General features: G+C 31.0%; 1 protein-coding gene across 1 annotated transcript in view; it reads left to right on the top strand.

Annotated features, from left to right (window-relative positions):
* Positions 1–785: 785 nt before the first annotated feature.
* Positions 786–22174, top strand: part of LOC142320065 (kin of IRRE-like protein 2) — a 778306-nt gene continuing 756917 nt past the window's right edge. Inside the window, exon 1 of the mRNA XM_075357740.1 lies at positions 786–1047. Within this exon, the coding sequence (XP_075213855.1) occupies positions 786–1047 (262 nt within the window). The remainder of the gene's footprint in view (positions 1048–22174) is intronic.

Raw genomic sequence — 22174 nt, 5'->3', positions numbered from 1 at the left:
CTATCATAAGATTTTACTTAAGGATATGATCAATTTTTCACTTAATTTAATATCTCTTCGGCAGTCAATATACATTCTGATGGTATTTGATCTTATATAAATACCCCCTCATTCATAAAGGGATGAGAGAAAAATACCCTTTTTTTCTTTTTGCCGTTTATGAATCAAAGTTAAATTCATTTACTAATTATATTAGGTTCTTCTACTCTATTCCACTGGTATATTCCTTTGATTATTTTATTCAGGGATGAGTGATAATAAATTTAGTTTTTTGCTTATTTTCTTCAGCTATCGTTTTGCGTGATATCTTCAGATTGGATGAACCGATTTTTATGAAATTTTGTAGATAATTTCTGTATATAAGTCGTTGATACAATTAGTTTGTCTTACAATTAGTCTACGGATGGGTCCCCCGTATGTCAAAATTTTATTCAAAGAATAAAATAATTTTTTTACAAAATTATTTATTTGTATACCTATGTAAATGTGCCAGCATTTAATTTACCTCATAAGTAGTAATTTCCATTTCCCGACTGCTGGAAAAGTTTTGCAAAAAATTATGCCCAATTTTTTTTAATATATTTTTTCATTTGAAAGTATATTTCAGCATGCTATAAAAACGACATTTTGTACATAATTTATCATATTTAATTCCAGTTCATTATATTAAATATATATATATTTATTAATATCTATCCAGTTAATTAAATAAAACTTTAATTTATATAAAATATAATGTTTCAGAGGACAGTGATGTTAATACCGAGGTTGGAGCTACAGATGAAATGGAAATCGAAAAGGAAAAGCCATTAGAAGTTAGAGTCGGAATCCGACAAGAGGCGAGCTTAGAATGTGGATTACTTGAAGCCGGTGTCCTTGGACATATTAGATGGCGTCATGACGGGTTGGAAGCTGAGTCTAGCTTATGGGATTCAGCTACCGGTAGACTCCAGCTTACATCTGCTCGTGCTCATCACGCTGGAGTTTGGCAATGCGAAGATCCAAGAACCGGTCGAAAAGCACAACCTATTAAACTAGTCGTTCTTGGTAAGTGAAATTAGATATTTTTTTATTATTTAAATAAATTTATACCACATATATATAGATCGTATGGTTTTACATGTATATGAAAGTATCCAAAATTAGATTCGAAATGTAAAAATTTGACAACCACTCCAGAGCACTCGGAGTCACTTGATGTAGAATTCCCAGATCACCGTCAAATGCTCGAAGTCGGCACTTCGTAACAATATGTTCTATTGTCTCCTCCAGCGTTCCTCAGTCGCTGTCAGCAGATAGGCGGAAATCCCACCTCTTCAAGGTGTAACCACACCTCCCTTGACCCGTCCTAATGCGGTTCAGCCTCAACCAGGTTTGGTGCGGTATTTGGAATCTCTCAAACTTCTTTGTTAGATCTTGAACCAGGTGAGCATTTCTTTGGTGAACGTTCATTCCAGCGTTATCGCCACTTTAGGACACGACAACAGAATTGATACTTTATAAATCAGCCCAGGGCGGTTTGCGTGACCTCAGTCAAGTTGTTGGTAGATCTTGTAGGGCATCGTAAAAGGGAGAGTTCTTATTAAAAGTGATCCTCTTGAGCAAGTTTACCTTAGCTGCTTTCCTCCTCAGATCTTGCAGAGCAATATTAGCCGGGACATGAGATTACTATATACAGAGTGTGTCACGAAGTTTTCCTGGAACTATCATAACCTATTCTACTTTTCAAAATAATGAATAAATTTTTTTCAAATTATCTCGTCATTTTCGTTAGAATTAAATTTTCTATAAGTATTTTTTAAGTTTGATGTGTTTATTACCCATTTAACAATATTGTACATTAAACATAAAAAGAAGGGTTTATTACCCAAATTTTCAAGGGTTTTCACCCATATTTCTCAAAGACTACTAAAGACACGATTCTAGGACCTATATTATTCTTTTTCTCAGGTCAGAAACCATAAGAAATCGCTAATTTTGCTCCTTAATTAACGTTCTAAAAATGTCAGCACGACTTCATTTCACCGGAGTAACTGAAATCCGCTCTAGCAATCCTTTCATTAGCTCTAACTCACAAACGTAGCATTAGGAAATATCTTTATTATGAACTTCATCCACTATTTTTAGGAGTTGAATAGGTTATGAGAGTCCCGGGAAAACTTCATGATACACCCTCCGTGTAATATGAAGTTAACTTTTTAAATATCGGAAACTTCTTGAAAAGTTTTCTGAAACAAACGAAGAAGACAGTAACTGTCTATACAAATTCAATCTACAGAAACACATATAAAGGGTTAATAAATTAAGTAAGGAGCATTTAAATAATCTTTTATTAGACAAACATAGAAATATTATATAAAGTAAATACTCCAACCTGATAACGATTTATTTTTTTTTGTATCAGACCACAACATCCCATGAACCCAGAATGGACCACCATGAGCGGAAAATCAAATATTTTAAATGTAAAGGATAGGATTGTAACACATTATGTTAAACGTCATTAAAAACAAACAAGTTGACGTAAAACTCATCCTACTATGACAACCCTTTCATTCGGAGTCCCGAGTTTGAATCCCGATCAGGCATGGTATTTTCACATACGCTACAAATCATTCATCTCATCCTGTGAAGCAGTATTTAACGGTAGTCCCGAATGGTCCCGAAGAAGAAAAAAGTAAGCTATGATAACCCTATCCAAAATTGCAGTAACGTTAAATTTTTTTGTTCTTTTATAGCTACCTTCAAAAATAGAGTGCAGTACCACTTAAATAACTGCTCAACTACGGGAAAGCCGAAGATTTGGCGAGCTCTCCTATTGGTTGACTCAGTTTCTTTCTGGCCACGGCGTGTTCCATGTATATTTGAATACAGGACAGTAGGCTGATGATCCCTTTTGTTTATCCTGCGGGGAGCTCGACACTCCGGAGCATGTCGTGTTTGCCTGTCCGTCCTGGGACAGGAAGCCCTTGCAATGTGGGTTGATTACTGGGTCACTTATGGTGGAGAGTATGGTGGGCCGTATGTAATGAGGTACAATTCCGTGCTATATCTGATTTTATCACACGGGTCTTTCACCAGAAGGATAGAGCTACTACGGCAACGAGGGGATGAGTGACAGCTCCCTGCTGAGCTGCTATTTGTTTGTGAATGCACAGATGGGTAGCAGTGATGAGGAATAGGGACTCTCTCGTCCTCTTGTAGAAAAGACTGTACTCCCGACGAGAATGCTTTTCTGGGTGTTCTTGTTTGAGGAAAACAAGGCATAAAGACCGTGTCCTGGCTCGTAAGGTGGGGGAACAGGAACGACATAGTCGGGCCTGGTACCCCTACTCGGGGAGTTAGAGGCAGGCATTAGTAGTTAAGATCCAGCCGGCTTATTAGAGTAAAAGGACACTCCCCCGGATTGTGTTACCTGCGGAATCCGATTCGGGGGAAAAAAAAACAAAAAAAAAACTGCTCAACTATGAAACAATAAAATAAAAAAAATTCATAGTGCTCCTACCTAAAAATAATTTATTTAGTTTTTTATTTGGCCACATAAGCTTGTGTGAGGGATATGGAATTTTTTTTGTTGCGTTTGAAAAATGCCATGCACGACCGGGTTTCGAACTCAGGACCTTCGGATGAAAGGCCCGAGACGCGCTACAAATCGCGCCATGGGGGCCGGATTTTTTTTTTATGTAACCGTTACTTGGAGAATAATCTATAAATAAATACCAGGGTATGTAATTAAGAAATTAGAATATATTTTATGTTTTACCTATGAATTAAATTTTAATTCTTCCTGTTTATTTTGATTGTTGATCTCCAAATGATTAACATTCAAAAATAAAATCAAAATTTAGTAAATATAAGAAAAGATAAAACAAATTTTTTTATTTGTTTTAATATTTACGGTTACTAATGTTTCTATCTTGCCTCTGTAAAAAAAAAGAAAAATATATATATTTTACGGTATATAAATAAATAGATAAATTTTTTATTCCCACTGGTTCTTAATGATAAATTACATAGAATTTTATAATTAAAATTAACCTAAAGAATGGTTGAATATGCTACATCAAAAATAAAAATAAAAAACTTCTTCTTTATTCGCCTGGAAGAATCAAGGGAAATCAAAGAAAAAATATTGATCAGAATAGCATTGCAAAATACATATTTTTTTTTTTAATGGATAATTAAAATTTATGTTAATTACTCGTATTTAAAATAAAAATTCATAAAATAATATTATAATCAATTCACAAAGATATAAAATATAACTATAAAATAAATCACGATTTACAAGCCGATAATGAAAATTATTTATATGCTCGTTGAACGGGATGCAGGAAATATAGACTTTTTAAACTTTTAACAATATTATTTAAAAATTCATCGATAGTGTAAAACTGGTTTTGTAAAAGGAAATCTTTTAATTTAGTTTTTAATAAATTGGTGAGAATAATTTTTTAAACGGTTCAGTAATTTATTAAAAATGGCAACGGAAGTATAATATGGCCCCATTTTTTGAAGCTCGTATTATTATTATTGTGTTGTTACACCAAAGTACTGTTATTCAGTTTGACAAAGTTGAATATTATTCTTTTTAAAGAATAAGCGACTGTTCTATTCAGCATATTTTATATTTTACATTGTAAAGAATAGGATATAAATGAGGTTGAGTTATAATTTTTTGTTATCGGTTAGAAAAGAATACAGTCGCTTTTCATAAAAAAAATAATTGTCTAAAGTCAAACAATTGTATAGACAAGAATTTTATTTTCTCTTCATAACCATTTTACCGTTCATGATAATTTAAATCTGCAACTATTTACCTATTACAATAGAATTTTAAAACAAATGATAAGCAAAAAGTATTTTCCTGTCTTTTTCTGAGAGCTGAATTCATTTTTTTCAAATTTTTTTATTGAAACCAACCAGCTGAATAAAAAGTAAAATACTTAAACAACGGATGAAAGTCTGGCCTTTAATATATCTAAATACAATTTTTTTATATATTATTTTTAAATTTCTATTACTCAATTTTCATTACAGAAAATAGATTAAAAAAAACCGAGATGTTTCATGCTTGTTTCCTATTATTCTTTACAAGTTTCCTAGAAATAAATTTAATTTATATACCGTAATGTAGAAATACAAAAGATTTAATACTCTATAAAATTAAAATATTGCCTCTGAATGGTTCGTAAAATAAAATTCTCAAAATATAAACTTTTTCGTTCTTGAAATATATTATAATAATTTTAAAACTCATATTAAAAACTCAAAAAGATAAAAATTATTAATTCAATAATTTTTTTTTGGATTTTAGGTTAAATATTGTTAAATTTAGGTTCTAACCCCACATCTCTCAAAAAATAGCCTGGAAAAGTATTAAATTTTGATGCCTTGATTTCATTTATATATGGTACAAATTATGTATAGAAATTTTAATGTTTAAAATAAATAATTCAAACGTATTTGAAGTTAAACACCTTTTTTTCATTATAATGAATTAAATTATTGATTTTTTATATATAATTTATATTATTACATTTATAATTAAGATGATAGCAGTAACAGGAAAGTTGTGTGGCAGGTACTCAGGAAGGTGTTTGGTATCTCAGGAATCGTCGATCTGAGACTGTAGAAGACTACACTTCATTTACAGGAGGCTAAACAGAAAAAGAAAAGAAAGATACTAGAAGAAAAAATGTGGATAATGAGCACACACATCCAGATGGTTAAAGCTAAGTGTGGGAGAAGCCAGAGTAGTGTCAGGAAAAGGCTGGGGAGGTAAGATTGTTTTGAGATAGAGAATTTGTTGAGACAAAAAAATATGCTATCTTCATTTTTGTTTAAAATAACTATCTGGAATCTTCAAGAAAGTTAAAATTAAATAGCAGAAGGAACGAGCAATTTGTTATTTGTAGAAGACCTTGTTATACGAAAGGAATCCGAAAGGGTTGTAGATTGCAGTAAATGTGTGGAGTGAAGAAATTCAGAAATGTGACATGCAGTTTAGTGTTAAAAACAGTAAAGTGATTGTGCAAGACGGAAAAAAAAGAATTTCAATGGACATAACTATGAATAGTAAAAATATAAAAAGGTTAAAAGAATTATTTAACAATTTTTTTTTCAGGTTGGGAGAACGGTTAACGAAATAAAACAATAGTATAAAAGGCAAGTGGATTTTATCAGTGTAGAAGTTAAATTTGAAAGGAAGTATCTTTGCAGTATAAGAAAGTTTAAATCCTAGTTTGTGCCAATTCTTAGCTACACAGCAGAAACCTAGACACGTGTTAGAAAAATAGAGGATCGAGTATAGGTAGCAGAAATGAAATTCAGAAGAAGCTTGCTAAGGAAGACAAGAAGGGTAAGGAGCAGTATGATTAGAGAGGACTGATATTGGGGAGCCTTGTCGAGGCAATTGAAAGATAAAACTATGTTGGTTTGGACATATTGAAAGGATGGATGAAGAAAGATTACCAAAATGGATGCTGCATGCAGAGGAAACGTGTAGAATGATCAAGGAGTAGATCAAGAATGATGAATACAGCGATGGAGGAAGTGTGCAAGAAGAATGTGGTGCGAGTAATGGAAGAGAGATGGATTGAGGTAGGTGGTGAAATTTTTTTAGAAATCCCAACCCGAGGAAAATTGGATTAAAGGAAAACTGAAGATGATAATGATTCATATTATACAATAAAAATAAAAATACTAGCTTGTAGGCTTTTTATTAAGAGGAAAGTTTACATAAATTTCACTTTTTCTTTTGAAAGAAACCATTCCATGGTTGTACATTTGAAAGAATATTTTTGTCTTAATCGTACTTTTCCGCTGTAGCTCTATTGGCGATGAAACAGCATAGCTATAAAAGGAGAGAGCCTAGAAAAAAATTTGGTTATAGTTTTTTAAATCAAACGTCGATATGTAAAGATTCCCTTAGTCAAAAAGCACAAAAAATAAACAAATTTTCGGAAGATGAATATAATGTATATATATGTGTTGGTCTGTCTTTTGATTAATAACTACGGACTAATTGAACATACAATTTTCGAAAATATTTTTGAAATTTCTATATACGTATATGAGGCATCGACGGCATTTGTTTGAAGAAAATAAATAAAAAAAAGGCGGAGGCATAGTTTTTGCCTTTTTTACTTAGTAAAAGAAGTAAAGGAAGTACGAATCGCGAAAAATTTCGGTTTTTAGATATTGAACGGAATGGATTCAGGGATGTTCAAATAAAAAAAAAAAAAACATTTTTTTTCAGGGATGTTCATTTTGAACATCCCTGAAACCATTTTGATTAGTGTTGGCGTGACGACTGTACGTACGTATGTATCTCGCATAACTCAAAAACGATTAGCCATAGGATGCAGAAATTTTTGAATTTTAGGACTGTTGTAACATCGAGTTTTGCATCTTCCCTTTTAATTGCAGTCAACTTGAATAAAAATATCCAAAAACTTTGGATTTTGGACTTTTTCGTAATTGCAATAATAAGTCCTCATTGAGAGCTTTTCAACAATGTATAAGTGGTTCTTCTTTTCATTGGCTACTGAGTAATAGCCAAATAAAATTTTAATTAATGAAATATTTTGATATTAAAAGGGGAAGGCACATCGGTTCGAGTTTGACTTCATTTCCTTCTTTTTATTGTTCATGTTTTTTTTTCGTTGTAATTTAAATATATATTGTATTAATAATTATTAACCTCTGATTATAAAAAAATTACGATAAATAATAAGTCAATAATTGCAAAATAAAAAATTATGAAAATATCAGAAGTTAATAGTGAAATAAAATTTTATGTACTTTTCATTTTAATTAAACATTTTTTGCAGAGGTTAATAATTATTAATAAATCAATATATTTAAATTAAAAAAAAAGTTTAAAAAAATATAAGTATATGAAGTCGGATTCGAAGCGTCGTGTGCATAGTTATGGATCCCACACGTTCTCACCTACACCACATAACTATTTCAGCGACGTGAAACAAAATTAATGTATAACCTAATATAAAATGCTGATACGGATACCACAACAACTGTGATCCATGTGATGTCCACCACAATACAATTGTGTAATTGTCCACTTTATTAAAGAATTGGAAGATCGTACTTCAGTTTCAAATGATATAAATTTTAATGAAGTGGAGAAAAAAATGTATATATGTAATTTTATATACTTACAAGGAAGTTATATGGTGTCCACATCAGATTTTTTTATTTCTGTATAGTGGTGTAGAAAATTGAGGTTTAATACGATGAAAGTACTTGTTAACTAAAATTCCAAAGTTATAAGTCAATCGGATTCTAGTTGGGGATATTCAAAATTATTTCTAAACTTTTTTTTTTTTACATTTTTCAAAAAGCTGTTGACCATTAAATATTTTAATTTGGCACAAATATGCTACTCTATATATATATATATATATATATATATATATATATATATATATATCCCAGCTCTTCCTGGTTTTTGACCTCATTAGAGAAGGAAGCATTACTGCACTAATGTAGATATATTTTTTTTTTTTAGTGAACTGCAATATATTTTAAAATTGTTAAATAACGTCACATTGAGTGATGTCTGCATATTCTTCATTGGAACATTTATATCTTATTGTAAGATAATGCACGCACCATTCTATTCACTTATTTAAATATTTTTAGCGGTTCGAATGCAGTACAAAAGACATTTTTTGTATGTATTGTTTTATCTGATTTTTCATTTTTGTCAAAATTTTTATTGTTTATTTTTCTAAAATACATAATTCTTTTGTTTTGTATAATAGAAATTTTTATTTTAATACTTCTACTTATATTTGAATCAACAATTAAAATCATTAGCGACTTATCAGTGTAATGTAACTGTATACGTAAATTTGTAGTCTTGAACAAACTCAGGTCGTCTACTCCTGAGACGTGTGGTTAATTAAAACCCAACTACTAAAGAACACCGATATCCACAATCTAGTAATCAAATCCGCAAAAGTTAATTTCTTTTTTTCTTCAGTCATTTGAGTGGTTTGATGCAACTCTCCAAGATTCTCTTTCTAGTGCCAGTCGTTTCATTTCGGTATTCCCCTACATGCTACATCCCTAACAGTTTGTTTTACGTATTCCAAACGTTGCTTGCCTGCACAGTATTTTCCCTTCTACCTGTCCCTCCAATATTAAAGTGATTATTCCATGATGCTTTAATATGGGCCTATAAATCTGTCTCTTCTTTTAACTATATTTCTCTAAATGCTTCTTTCTTCATCGATTTGCCGCAACACCTCTTCATCTGTCACTTCCACCCATCTGATTTTTATGTTCTCCTGTAGCAGCGCATTTCAAAAGTTTCTAATCTTTTCTTCTCAGATACTCCGATCGTCAAAGTTTCACTTCCATATAAACCGACGCTCCAAACATATTAAAAAATCTTTTCCTGACGTATAAATTAATGTTTTATCTAAACGAATTATATTTCTGACTTAAGGCTTGTTTCGCCTGTGCTATTCGGCATTTTAAATCGCTCCTGCTTCGTCCAACTTTAGTAATTCTACTTCCCAAATAAGAAAAGTCTTCTACCTCCGTAATCTTTTCTCTTCCTATTTTTATATTCAGCGGTCCATCTAAATTCTTTCTACTCTATTTTTAAATAAAAATTGTTTAATGTATCTTTATTAGGATTTGAATCTGAGAAATCAGCTGATTTACGACATGTCGCGACAACGAGTTTACCACTAGGCCAACTGGATGGGTCATTGAGAGTTTTGTTTCGTTTGATATCTAATTAAAATTTGTACATTTTAATAATTATTGTTTTAATAATATAAAATACATATTTTATTAATTATTGTTTGTTTTAATAAACTTCGAAATCTTTACGTTTCCATTTAGTTTTTGTGAACTTAATTCATACATTTTACTTAGAATCAAATTCCCTATAAGTGCTTATATGTTTATAACCAATTTAACAAAGTTATTTTTTCCATACATAAAATGGTGCTTTATTCGATCCAATCTTTTGAATTTTATTCAAGATTTTTCAAAAACTACTAAAAATACAGTTTCGGGATCTATTTTTTTTTTCAATTATCAGAACAGATTTCATATAAAACCATTTCCTTAACTTGGATTCCAAGAATTATAGTTTGGCTTAATTTTATCACAGAAATAAGGGCGAAATCTTTCTCCAGCCGTCACTTGCTAACGAAGAATCTGAATCTTTATTTATATGAATATTCTTTTTTATTTTCACAATTAGACATCCTGAGATTATGATATATTTACGTGAATCGTACAAATAAAAAAATGTTAAAAGAAACCATATATTTTTTCATAAGGTTCACACAAATCGTCTGTTACTTTTGTAAATAATAAGAAATTCATATAATTTCAAATAAAAAGAAAAAAAAAATTATAAACTACTGAATAAACAAAAAGTCAGAAGCATTAATATTTTATATTCTAATGCGATAAGAAGACTGTAGATGTATTATGTAAAGATATTAAGAGGAAGAAAACGAAGAAAACTTGCCACAAAGAAGGGAGAGAAACTTTTTAAATATTCAGAAAGTTCATGTTGAGGACAGGTCTATTTGCTTTCATGTGCAAACTTTCTTGTTAATTGCTCTGGCGGAATCACTTTTGCATGATACCTTCTTCCTGCGTAAACTTTGAACTTAGTTGTGTAAATATTATCACGAACCGAACCTTAGCCTATCAGAAACACCATGAAATTAAACTCAGTAGCTACATTTATACGCTATAATCCTTTGATGCAGATAACGTATTACAATAAAATTTACTCTTTGCTACAGTCAAAGAAGCAAATCGATTTCAAAATTTAAAACCATATAATTTATTCGATAATTTTATATCGATAAAATTTAACGATATCATTTCTATATATTATTGATTTTAGATAATTTTAACCGCAGTAAAATTAAAATAAATGTTAACAATCATATATCTCAAATAATATCAGTATCATTAATTTTTATTGCTACATTTTAATAATACTCAAGTTACTTAAGTAAATGTTTCCCTCAAGTAATGTCGTCACTTTAATTTTTGTTTTAAATCCAGGCTACATAGTTCCTATTACTTTGATAACATCAAGACCAAAAGGTTTTTTTTTTTAATTTTAATATTTTGAAAATATTTTACATCAACCACATTATAATTTTTATTTATATTTAACTAAATAGATTTTTTATTTTCTTACCTTTATAATAAATTAAACAAAAAATTAATATTTTTTAGATTAAATATTGCTGAAATATAATTTTATATTAAAAAACGATCTACTTCATCTTCATATATATGAGGTCATTCTATTTTCATTATATTTAATGGATATTTATAATACGAGTATGTACGAGATTGTATTATTCAGTAAATTTTATTATCAAGCAATTCTTTAAGAAGAGCATAATTAAATTATACATAGACATCATATTATATACGTAATTATTTATTAACAATACAGAGTGACGTCGATTATACGAACGCCGATTTTTTGGATGTTTAATCCAGTGGTTCCGATCCTTTTTGAACCGACGAAACCAAACTCCCACGTTATCGCGAAACTTATTTGTTTTTCATTATTATTAATAATAATAATAATAATACCAGTGATAATAATAATCTATACAATATGTTCAGATATCCAGTGTATTAACCGATATTAACATGCAAACGGACGAACATAAGCAGCATGTCATACGGCGTCAGAAAAAGACAAAAGAAAGTGCCTATAATACCAATGTATCTATACCGGAGGTCGGATTATAAAAAAATATATATAATTTTTTTTTTTAAACTCACCATTAAAATTAAAGTAAAGTCGTTTTTCTTTTTTCCCCTGTTTACCCTCCGGGAATCACCGTCAGGTATTACTCAGAGGATGATATGTATGAATGTAAGTTAAGTGTAGTCTTGTACAGTCTCAGGTTGACCTTTCTGAGATGGGTGATTAATTGAAACTCAGCCACCTAAAAACACTGGTATCCATGATCTAGTATTCAAATCCACCAAAGAACACTGGTATCCATGATCTAGTATTCAAATCCGTATAAAATTAACTGCCTTTAATAGGATTTGAACGTTGGAACTCTCGACTTCGAAATCAGCTGATTTGCGAAGACGCGTTCACCACTAGACCAATCCGGTGAGTTTAATGTGAAGTCTGCGCTCGGTGTGTTACACTGTTTGTCAACATATGAACTTACGGTTGGCAGCCCAACATACAAATCATCTTCAAGCTATTCCAGTCTATTCCTGTGATTACAGTATAGAAATTGCTGATTCGCAGAAATATGACGTTGAAAACGGCAGCAAAACTTTTATGTCCCTCTTTGCGATTGCTGTATACTAACATTATGCATAAATACAAAATAACTATACTGAAGTGTCTACAAATTTTGATTTCATAGTAGAATCGCACAAGTTTAAAAAGTTTTATAATTAACTTTTTTTCATTGATAGGTTAGTTGCATTTTGAATCTTGATCTCACCAGATATACCAAAAGGAGAAATTACCTATTTTATCTTTGAAACGGATAAAGTAGAGAAGTATTTTGTAACTGAAGTTTGCAATGTGTTTAGGTGTGCTTTTAACTTTTTCAAGCACTCTTCCTTATTTTGCGAAGTTGATTTTAAAACTTTCCCTCGGTCTTGAAAAACCAAAGCTGAGTTATAAATCCCTCAACGTGTCAACAATTAATATTCAGTTTATTACCAAGTGGAAAGAGTAAACTAAACATTGTTGCAGGTGTTCACCATCACTCAAAATGATAGGCAGGAAGAAAAATTTATCTCAGCATTGTTACATTATTGACTAGTTCAATCTATCTCAAAAAATAGATTTTACTGTGTCAGAAGTTTCATGGTAAGTATAAATTTTCTGGATGACATAAAATTATCTTTTAAATTCTAACATTTCGCAACATACCCCACGGGACTGAGTGACAGACCAGTGTGTCGCGATTCATCGGTTGGAAACCATTAGTTTAATCTATTGGGACTCTGCTTACATCCAAACTGGGCAATTTAAAAAAAAAATATATATTATTTAAAAAATCTGAAATATTATTCTAATAACGCTTTACTTTCAACAGCAAATATATTTTTCTATAGAGTGATTCACAAAAAATGTAACAAACTTTCAAAACAGTATTACGAGTGTAAAAAAGTAAGATTTTATAAACATAGGTTCGGAAACGCTTCGTTATCAAGTTTCGGCTGGCGAAATATTTCGCCCTGATTTCTGCGCCTTCGGTAAAATTAAGTCAGATTGATAAGACATAGAATCAAATTTATTCTTGAGAGAATCCTGTGTCCGTTGTAAGGGACATTTGTAATTTCCTTTCTCACAATATAGATTCTTATGACGTGAACTGTATCGTTCATTTAGTTCAGGTTTGGAACGTGTTCGTTCATAATGCAGGAACCTATACAACATTTATCTTATTTTTCAATTCAAGTATGATATATTGTTTATGTATACTCAATCTATTTTATAATTCAAATGTGTATGTTGAATTAATTCATAAAGGAAATTACAAGGCCTTTCTACTTAGTTACGTGTTGTGAAAATAAATATCAATTACCCTTAATAATCTTTTTTTCAATTTATTTAAAGAACCAGCATTTAGAACGATATATTAGCCATGCATATGAGCATGACAAGATTTCTATACAGATTATAATTCTTGGGACCAAATTTAAGGGGAAAATTTAATGGCTTTTCAAGAAATCTGAACTGAATAATTGAAAATGATAGGTCCAAAAATTGTACTGTTTTTGTAAAAAGATTAGTTATTAAACTTTACAATTAAATTTAAACTTTAATATTATTTATTAAGCTATTAAAAATTAGTATTAAACTTTAAACCACATGAATGGTTTCCAAAAGTAAAAGAGGCAAAAGATTGGCGTCAAAAAACACGTTACATTATATTTGTCTTAAAATAACTTTCTTAAATGCGTAATAAACACGTAAAAATTAAAAAAAAACTGGTACAGAGTTATAAAATCCTGAGAAACTATATATAAAAGTAAGAGTGTTGAAATTCAGTTAACCCCAAACATTTTTCAATATTACAAAAGAAATGAATTAAATATTTTAGAAAAGTAACAAATATAAACCAAACAATAAATTAATTATAAAATAATCTATAAATTACTGAAAACATTTTCTGCCACAATGAATATCTCTGCCCGATCAACAATGTTTTTGGTGGCATTCCTTATTTCAACACGGTTGTTTTTTATCAGTGATACCACACTGAGAAATGACTTAACTCTTATCTTACATTACATTTTTGAGGTCATACTGATGACTGTGTTGGGTTAAGTTTAGAGGATCTAAAAGACTACCTTCGGTAAAGGCAAACATAGCTAGGATTGTGGGGGGGGGGAGTACTGTGACGACCGGGATCGTCACAAGGCGAGTGAATGTCTTCCCCTACGGGTGTCACGATGTTCATATACTAATATTTAAAGTAGTATCATACGTACAAAGGTGTTAAATTCAAACGACTTTGGAGGCCAGATGATAGGTCCACCACATACAATTAACTTGTTTAAAGTCAGATTTAAGTGATATATAACTGCTAGAGAAAAAAAATGATCATGATGGAAAATCATCTTCCTTCTTATTGTCAGAGGATCATCTTCCAATAAATCTGATAAATTATTCTGTAAAAATTTTAATTATGAAGCATCCCAAACATTCTGATTGAAAATATACGGTCTCAATATTTTGTTGGTTATAATAACGCGACAAGTATTTACATAAAACCTGTGTTGGTATCCGGCTTCAACGTTACCGTATGAATTTTCGTAATTCCATGTAGCACTGTTTTTTTAATTAAAAATTCCACTTACAGTAAATATGGCACTCGGTAAACAGAATAGAATTTACGTTATTAGCATAGTCCAGAATCCAGTGATAACTGTTGAAACATACCGGAAATAAATTTTTTACTTTTCGTAAATTAAAACTTTTAATTTTCATTGTTTACTTTTAGAAAACATTTAATTCCTTTATTTTATAATACTGACAATTTTATTTCATTTAATGCTTACTCATTTAGCAATTTTAGGCCTCAGATTAATAGTAGAAGGAAGATTAAAGAAAAACAAACCAACATACTTGGCGTTTATAGACCTAGAAAAGGCATTCGATAACGTAGACTGGAATAAAATGTTCAGCATTTTAAAAAAATTAGGGTTCAAATACAGAGATAGAAGAACAATTGCTAACATGTACAGGAACCAAACGGCAACAGTAATAATGGAAGAACATAAGAAAGAAGCCGTAATAAGAAAGGGAGTCCGACAAGGATGTTCCCTATCTCCGTTACTTTCTAATCTTTACATGGAACTAGCAGTTAATGATGTTAAAGAACAATTTAGATTTGGAGTAACAGTACAAGGTGAAAAGATAAAGATGCTACGATTTGCTGATGATATAGTAATTCTAGCCGAGAGTAAAAAGGATTTAGAAGAAACAATGAACGGCATAGATGAAGTCCTACGCAATAACTATCGCATGAAAATAAACAAGAACAAAACAAAAGTAATGAAATGTAATAGAAATAACAAAGATTGACCACTGAATGTGAAAATAGGAGGAGAAAAGATTACGGAGGTAGAAGAATTTTGTTATTTGGGAAGTAGAATTACTAAAGATGGACGAAGCAGGAGCGATATAAAATGCCGAATAGCACAAGCTAAACGAGCTTTCAGTAAGAAACATAATTTGTTTACATCAACAACTAATTTAAATGTCAGGAAAAGATTTTTGAAAGTGTATGTTTGGAGTGTCGCTTTATATGGAAGTGAAACTTGGACGATCAGAGTATCTGAGAAGAAAAGATTAGAAGCTTTTGAAATGCGGTGCTATAGGAGAATGTTAAAAATCAAATGGGTGGATAAAGTGACAAATGAAGAGATATTGCGGCAAATAGATGAAGAAAGAAGCATTTGGAAAAATATAGTTAAAAGAAGAGACAGACTTATAGGCCACATACTAAGGCATCCTGGAATAGTCGCTTTAATATTGGAAGGACAGGTAGAAGGGAAAAATTGTGTAGGCACGCCACGTTTGGAATATGTAAAACAAATTGTTAGGGATGTAGGATGTAGAGGGTATACTGAAATGAAACGACTAGCACTAGATAGGGAATCTTGTAGAGCTGCATCAAACCAGTCAAATGACTGAAGACAAAAAAAAAAAAAAAATAATGCTAATAATTTATTTTAGGCCGAACATAAAATAGTTTCTTTTCGACAGCAATCTTTTGTCTGTTATTCTAGATTCCTTGAAAACTAATAAATATATACACTTCTGGGACTTATTATTTTTTTTTTTTAATTCTTATGGGTAAATTTCATATAATATCAATAAATTTACCCCTTATTTTGGGTCACAAGAATTACAGTCTGGTTTATTTATACTGAAATCAAGCTAAAATCTTTCGCCAGCCGGAAGTCGTTAAGGAAGCGTTTCCAATCTATGTTTATGTCTCTTATTTATTTTCATCAGTAAAATATGTCGTATTATGTTTTTCTTAAATTATTGTATCACAAAAAATAATTATTGTATTCTATTAACGTTCTAGAAACGTTAGTAAGTTTATTACTCAATTACCGAAGTTATTTTACGCTAAAGATAAAATAGTGTTGTTTTTTTCCACCACAATTTTTTTTGCCTGAGATTTCTCAAAAATAATAAAAAATTAAATTCTGGGACCTTTATTTGTTAATTTTTCAGTTCATTTTTCATATAAAAACACAAAATTTTCCCTTAATTTGGATCTGAAGAATTACAATACGGCTTAATTTTACCAAAGGTGCAAAAACCAGAGGAAAATCTTTCGCTAGCCGATGATCGCTAAGAAAGCATTTCCAAACCTATGTTTATTCGGACCGTCTTTTTCATTTTTACCAGTAGAACATGTCCTGGAAATTTGATCCGTTCTTTGTGAATCAGTCTGTAAATCTATTTTTATTAAAATTAGTACAGAAAAAAATCGTACGTAAAATTTCTTTCTGTTAAATTAATTACAAAATATTTATTTTTTGTTTTAAATTGATTGAGATACATTAATTTGTCAAGGGTGAACTATTATTTTTTTTATATTTTTGTGTTTTTACTATATAACGAACAAATGACATTATTCCTGTACATTTTGCCTTATATACGTACATAATTTTACTCAGGGTAGACTTAATTTTCACGACGTCATAATAAAATTACCCAGTAGTACTCGCTGGAATATTTTAAGCTTATAAAACTGTATCTCTATTAATTCACTTATCTTAAGAGTCTCGTATGCATAATTAATTTAACTTAAGTGTTGTTACCACACATGTTGTTATTTTTAGGTTTTGTTAACTTCATGTCTATAAAAAAAAAAAACGAAACCAAGCTGTCTTATCATTTTTTCGTTTATTTTATCAGTTACACCGCTAGCAAATGAATATTTAATAGGAACATCAAATGTTTCAAACATTAAGAAAAATGGGGCATAAAAAATAGAAGTATTGCAATTCGACAAAAAAGTTTTTCCAGGCAGTCAATGAAAAAAGTATCAAACGAAGAAATGGATGGTGCTCTAATTTCTGCACCAATTTAAGTAAAGAATACCATTCATTATTTTAATGAGAAATTAAATGGAGACTATAAAACAGTGGAGTAGTAAATTTTAATTTCTTTCGAATAATTTTTTGTAAATCCTGATTCCTTAATAGCAAATTTCTATTCAAAGGATTTTTGAAACGTAACTGTCTTTTATCACGTTATTAGTGGTTTATTTATTTATTATATTACTAAGAAAATTTAAGGAAGCGGTAAGCGTTTAATTTGATGATTAAGAACTTTCAGAGAAGAATACTTATTACATTTAAAATGAAAAAGGCTGTAAGATATTGGCTCCCTATTTTTATTCAGTAATGAAATTTCTATAGTGGAATACCTAACAATGAAACAAGGTAATGAAAGTTTATCAATATCTTCGATCCTGTTATTAAGCGTTTTGTTTTATCATTATTTTTTTTAAATATCGTTTGTAATAAATTAATTTTAGTCTCCCAGTAATTCTGGGCCATAGGCGATTTTCATATACTTTTTATTTATAATGAACCAAATAATTCTCGGTATTTTCAATTTTTCTTTTGATTTGTTCTAAGTATTCCAAATAACAATTATTGTCTTTATAAATGCCCACTCTTTCAACGGTATAGTATTTTATCTTTAGCATTTTGAAGACAGAAGAAAATTTTTTAGTTAAAACTTATAAGTTGCATTTTTAAAAAAAATACGTTCAATTATTTTGCTATTCGGAGGGCAATATGGAACTTTTATTTTATCTTCTTCTGGTCTTTCAGATTTGTTTTTTCTGAATGAAAGTAGTTTTGCTAAACTTGTTAAATTTTTTGCAGTATTTTTCATGCTGTCAATGGCTTATCCATTGAAACCATTGAAAAAAGCCGTAAAATTAATAATTTTCATTTCCCTAAGAAAGAAAAATAAAATCCAATAATATGAAAAGAAGCCTCCAGATTTATTAAGCAACGGTTTTTTTTTAAGTTTAATCTTGTCTTCCAATTTTATTTCATAATCGTTCAGGGTAAAGAGCTCTTTGCTGTTTGAATATAAATAACACAGTAGGCAATATTTATGCTAACAGTACTACTTTCAACTTGTAGTAGCCCGACGGCTCGTAATTTATAACCTTGTGGTAACTCTGAAATGGGACGTTTTTTGCGTTAGCTCTGAGAACAGCTGTTTTTTTTTTTGTGACCGAAAAACGCCTGGGCGTTATCATCGACCGAAGTTTTAATAATAAAAGGGTAAAATAACTCAAAAATAATAAAACTTAAACATGTAAAATTAATATTAATCATATAATAAAATAAAACTCAAATAACACCGCAGACGAAGTCTGTAAAATATAAAAGTTAAAATAATCAAATAAAGAAACTATATAAAACTTACCTAATTCCGATGGGTTGTGCAAAAGGCTTCCTTTCCGTATAATAAAATTAAAGACGTAGAACCAAAAAAATCAAAATTGAAAGTAAAGGCTAAAAATTATTATCAACTCTTCTAGCATAAAAATATATATATGATATATTAAATTTTTTGCAGTAACCTGGTACTTTGCGAAAACAGAAATATCCGGTCCAAAATTTCGTTATTATTGTACAAGATATAACGGATGTTTCTAGGTAGATTAAAATAACGACGCCAAGCCGCATAACATATGCAGTCCACGAGAATGTGGTGCACAGTCACGCGGTAGTTGCATCGTGTGCATAGGGGTGGGACTTCTCCTGACATTAGATATTCTTATGTGATCCTCGTATATCCTATCCGTAACCGGCAGAGGACCACTTTTCTCACGACGAGATTTTACCTAACAGAAAAGCTGTTAGGTACGGAACCTGGTCTCCGGCGAAGTCGGGGAGTTGCGGCTCGTCCATTGAAAATCAGACCGGGCTTCCTCTCAGCGGCAATTAGGTCCCCACTACAGAGTGGCAGTGGTGGCCCCCAGAGCCCCGCAGTGTCGAGTCGGCGTCGGTGGTCTTTCGCCGGCGCGGCCGAGGCGGTTCTCCCCAAGCGATTTCACACTGGGCCGGCTCCTGCTGCTGAGCCAGCCGGTCAGGGGATAGAAGAACGGCGAGCTGGAGCGAGAAGGTAGCGTCCGCGTACAGCAGATCCCACGGCAGACCGGCCAGGCCTGCTGCTACGGCGGGGATGTTGGCATCCGCCGGGAGGTCCCACGTTGAGCCGGCCAAGGAACTTCTTCTGTTTTGTTTTCAACTTACGGCTAGCGAAAGATTTCGCCCGGATTTTAGCTCTTCTAATAAAAAGATGCCCTACTATAATTTTTGGGAACCAAAATAATGAGTAAAGTTAGTGGTTTTTTGTGTAATTTGTGCCGGGAGATAAAACAGGTCTTAAAACCGTAACTTCTGCAGTTTTTAAGATATCCGACGTAAAACACAACATTCGGTGTCGGAAAACGCTCTTTTTCGTTTGTAGTACAATAGCTTTGTTAAATGCCTAATAATACAAAACATTTAGTAACAAATTTAGAGATAATTTAATTTTGAAAAATTAATTAAATACAGCCAATAAAAAGTAAATAAAACATTTTAAAAATCGGTTTGCTATTGAAGCAAAACAGACTGAATCGTATTATTTTTTTCTGTACCTAAAAAGCATTCTTTTAATCATCTTTTTAAAATATTTTTCGGTGTATCAGCATTTACCAACGGAAGGGCCATTTCCCTTTTTTTGAGAAAACTAAAGATGGTGCCATCTAACAAGAAATTATTAAACAGTTCATAGCTCAAAATTATCTTTGTGTACTTTACTTACTTAAAAGTAAAGTAAGTATCTTTGTGTAAAATGATTTAACCGACAATATTTAAATAGTTTCAATACTATTGAATTCAGTAGTGAAACTTACTAGGGGTTACATAAAGGCACAGAATAAATAGTTACTGTTGGGATTGGGATTAGACTTAGCCTATATTGTGTTACAAGATAAACATTAAATTATTCTCTAGTAATTAATGAAACTACGAATGAACCATAACTGACAATCAATGTTAATAATTTCACGAAGATAGTGCTGTAGAGATAATTAATATAACAGGTTAAAAAAATATATTGACTGGCGTTAAAAAAAAAAAATTAATATTACATTAAACCAATAGTGATCGTGCGGCAATGCTACAGACCAGGCTTTACGTTTAATTTAATATATAATTTTTTTTTCTATAGAATGCTATACCAATTATAATATTCTTTTACAGAGATGGTTAAAGATATTCGTAGAAAAGCGGTTGCAAATCAGGATGAACATTTTGTACATATTTCGAAAAGTCCTGTTCTCTAACGATTCTTAAATTGCTAGTTTACTCAAACATGTAGTAACGTTAAATTAACCGCATTTATCTGTAAATTTTAATTTTTGTTTAATCATATGTATATACAAATATAAAAATGTTCATAAAGCATGGCAACCCTTCAATAGCTTTTCATTAGTTAAACATAGAAAAATGAGGTAAACCATCTGACCTACCATAAACGATGTATTTCTCGGTACGAGACCTCCACATCTCCCCCCTAGCATCCAGAGGGAGCCAAATTAAACATTCTAAATGGTCTAAAAAATCTAATAAATAACTGTTTATCAGTAAAATTAAAAATTAAAAAAATTGGTAAAGGCTCCTACCACAAAAAGATTTTATTTTTGGGTATTATATCAATATTTGGGTCTATTGTAGGCCACTTTTGAAACTATCTAAGACAAATATAAAATTATTATCCTTTTATTTAAAATTCTTTAGTAGGGAGCTTGATGTTTTTATTGTCAAACTTTTTGTTTTTAAATGATACTTCACAACTCTACTACTTTACATTTAAATTTTTTTAATAACTCCTTAAAGAAGCTAAAAGCTGGGGGTGTGGTGGATTTATAACGAAAAAATTAAATCATTTCAAGGAAGAAGCATTTACTCAATTTAATTTTAGTATGATTAATTTATAAAAAGGTTATTTAAGATACAAGCGTTAAGTTAAACATCGTTATATATATACGCGTATAAAACAACTTGTCGCGATTCATAACGAACGCCCAGCAAAAACTACTGAAGATAAATTGATTAAAATTTGTATGCACCTTTTTCTTATTATGTGAGTGCATACTAAGAAATGAGTTTTTGAAATTTCAAGTGTAAATTTCAATTTTAAATGTTAGGTGGGGTAACAATGAAATTTACAAAGTTTTTGAATTTCTAGGTAACGAATGAAAATATCAACTTGATTTTTGATGTGCATAGTCTTCGGAACGGAACGGAACGCAAGGATAGCGGGAATTTATTATCTCCCTACTAATCGCGGAACTTGGAAAAATGTCCCTTGCTGCTGTCCTTCTTTTATCAGGCGGGTCATTATTTATTTAGTGGCGGTTATAGATTTTTGTGTTTTATTTATGGACGGAGTTGGTATTTGCGTTCTAGATCTTTAGACCAACGAGAAATAATTGACTGGGGCTAATCGTGGGAGACTAGGCGCATATGAGCTTCGTACTCCCGGCGTGATTCCCTATCAGTCTGTCCCTAGCGATTGGAGGAACCAATGCATTCCGCTTTTCGGAGGGAG

This window comes from Lycorma delicatula, chromosome 2 (genome assembly GCF_047948215.1).
Source record: "Lycorma delicatula isolate Av1 chromosome 2, ASM4794821v1, whole genome shotgun sequence".
Lineage (NCBI taxonomy): Eukaryota > Metazoa > Arthropoda > Insecta > Hemiptera > Fulgoridae > Lycorma > Lycorma delicatula.
The sequence above is the reverse complement of the archived record's forward strand: the minus strand, read 5'-3'. Positions and strand labels throughout refer to the sequence as shown.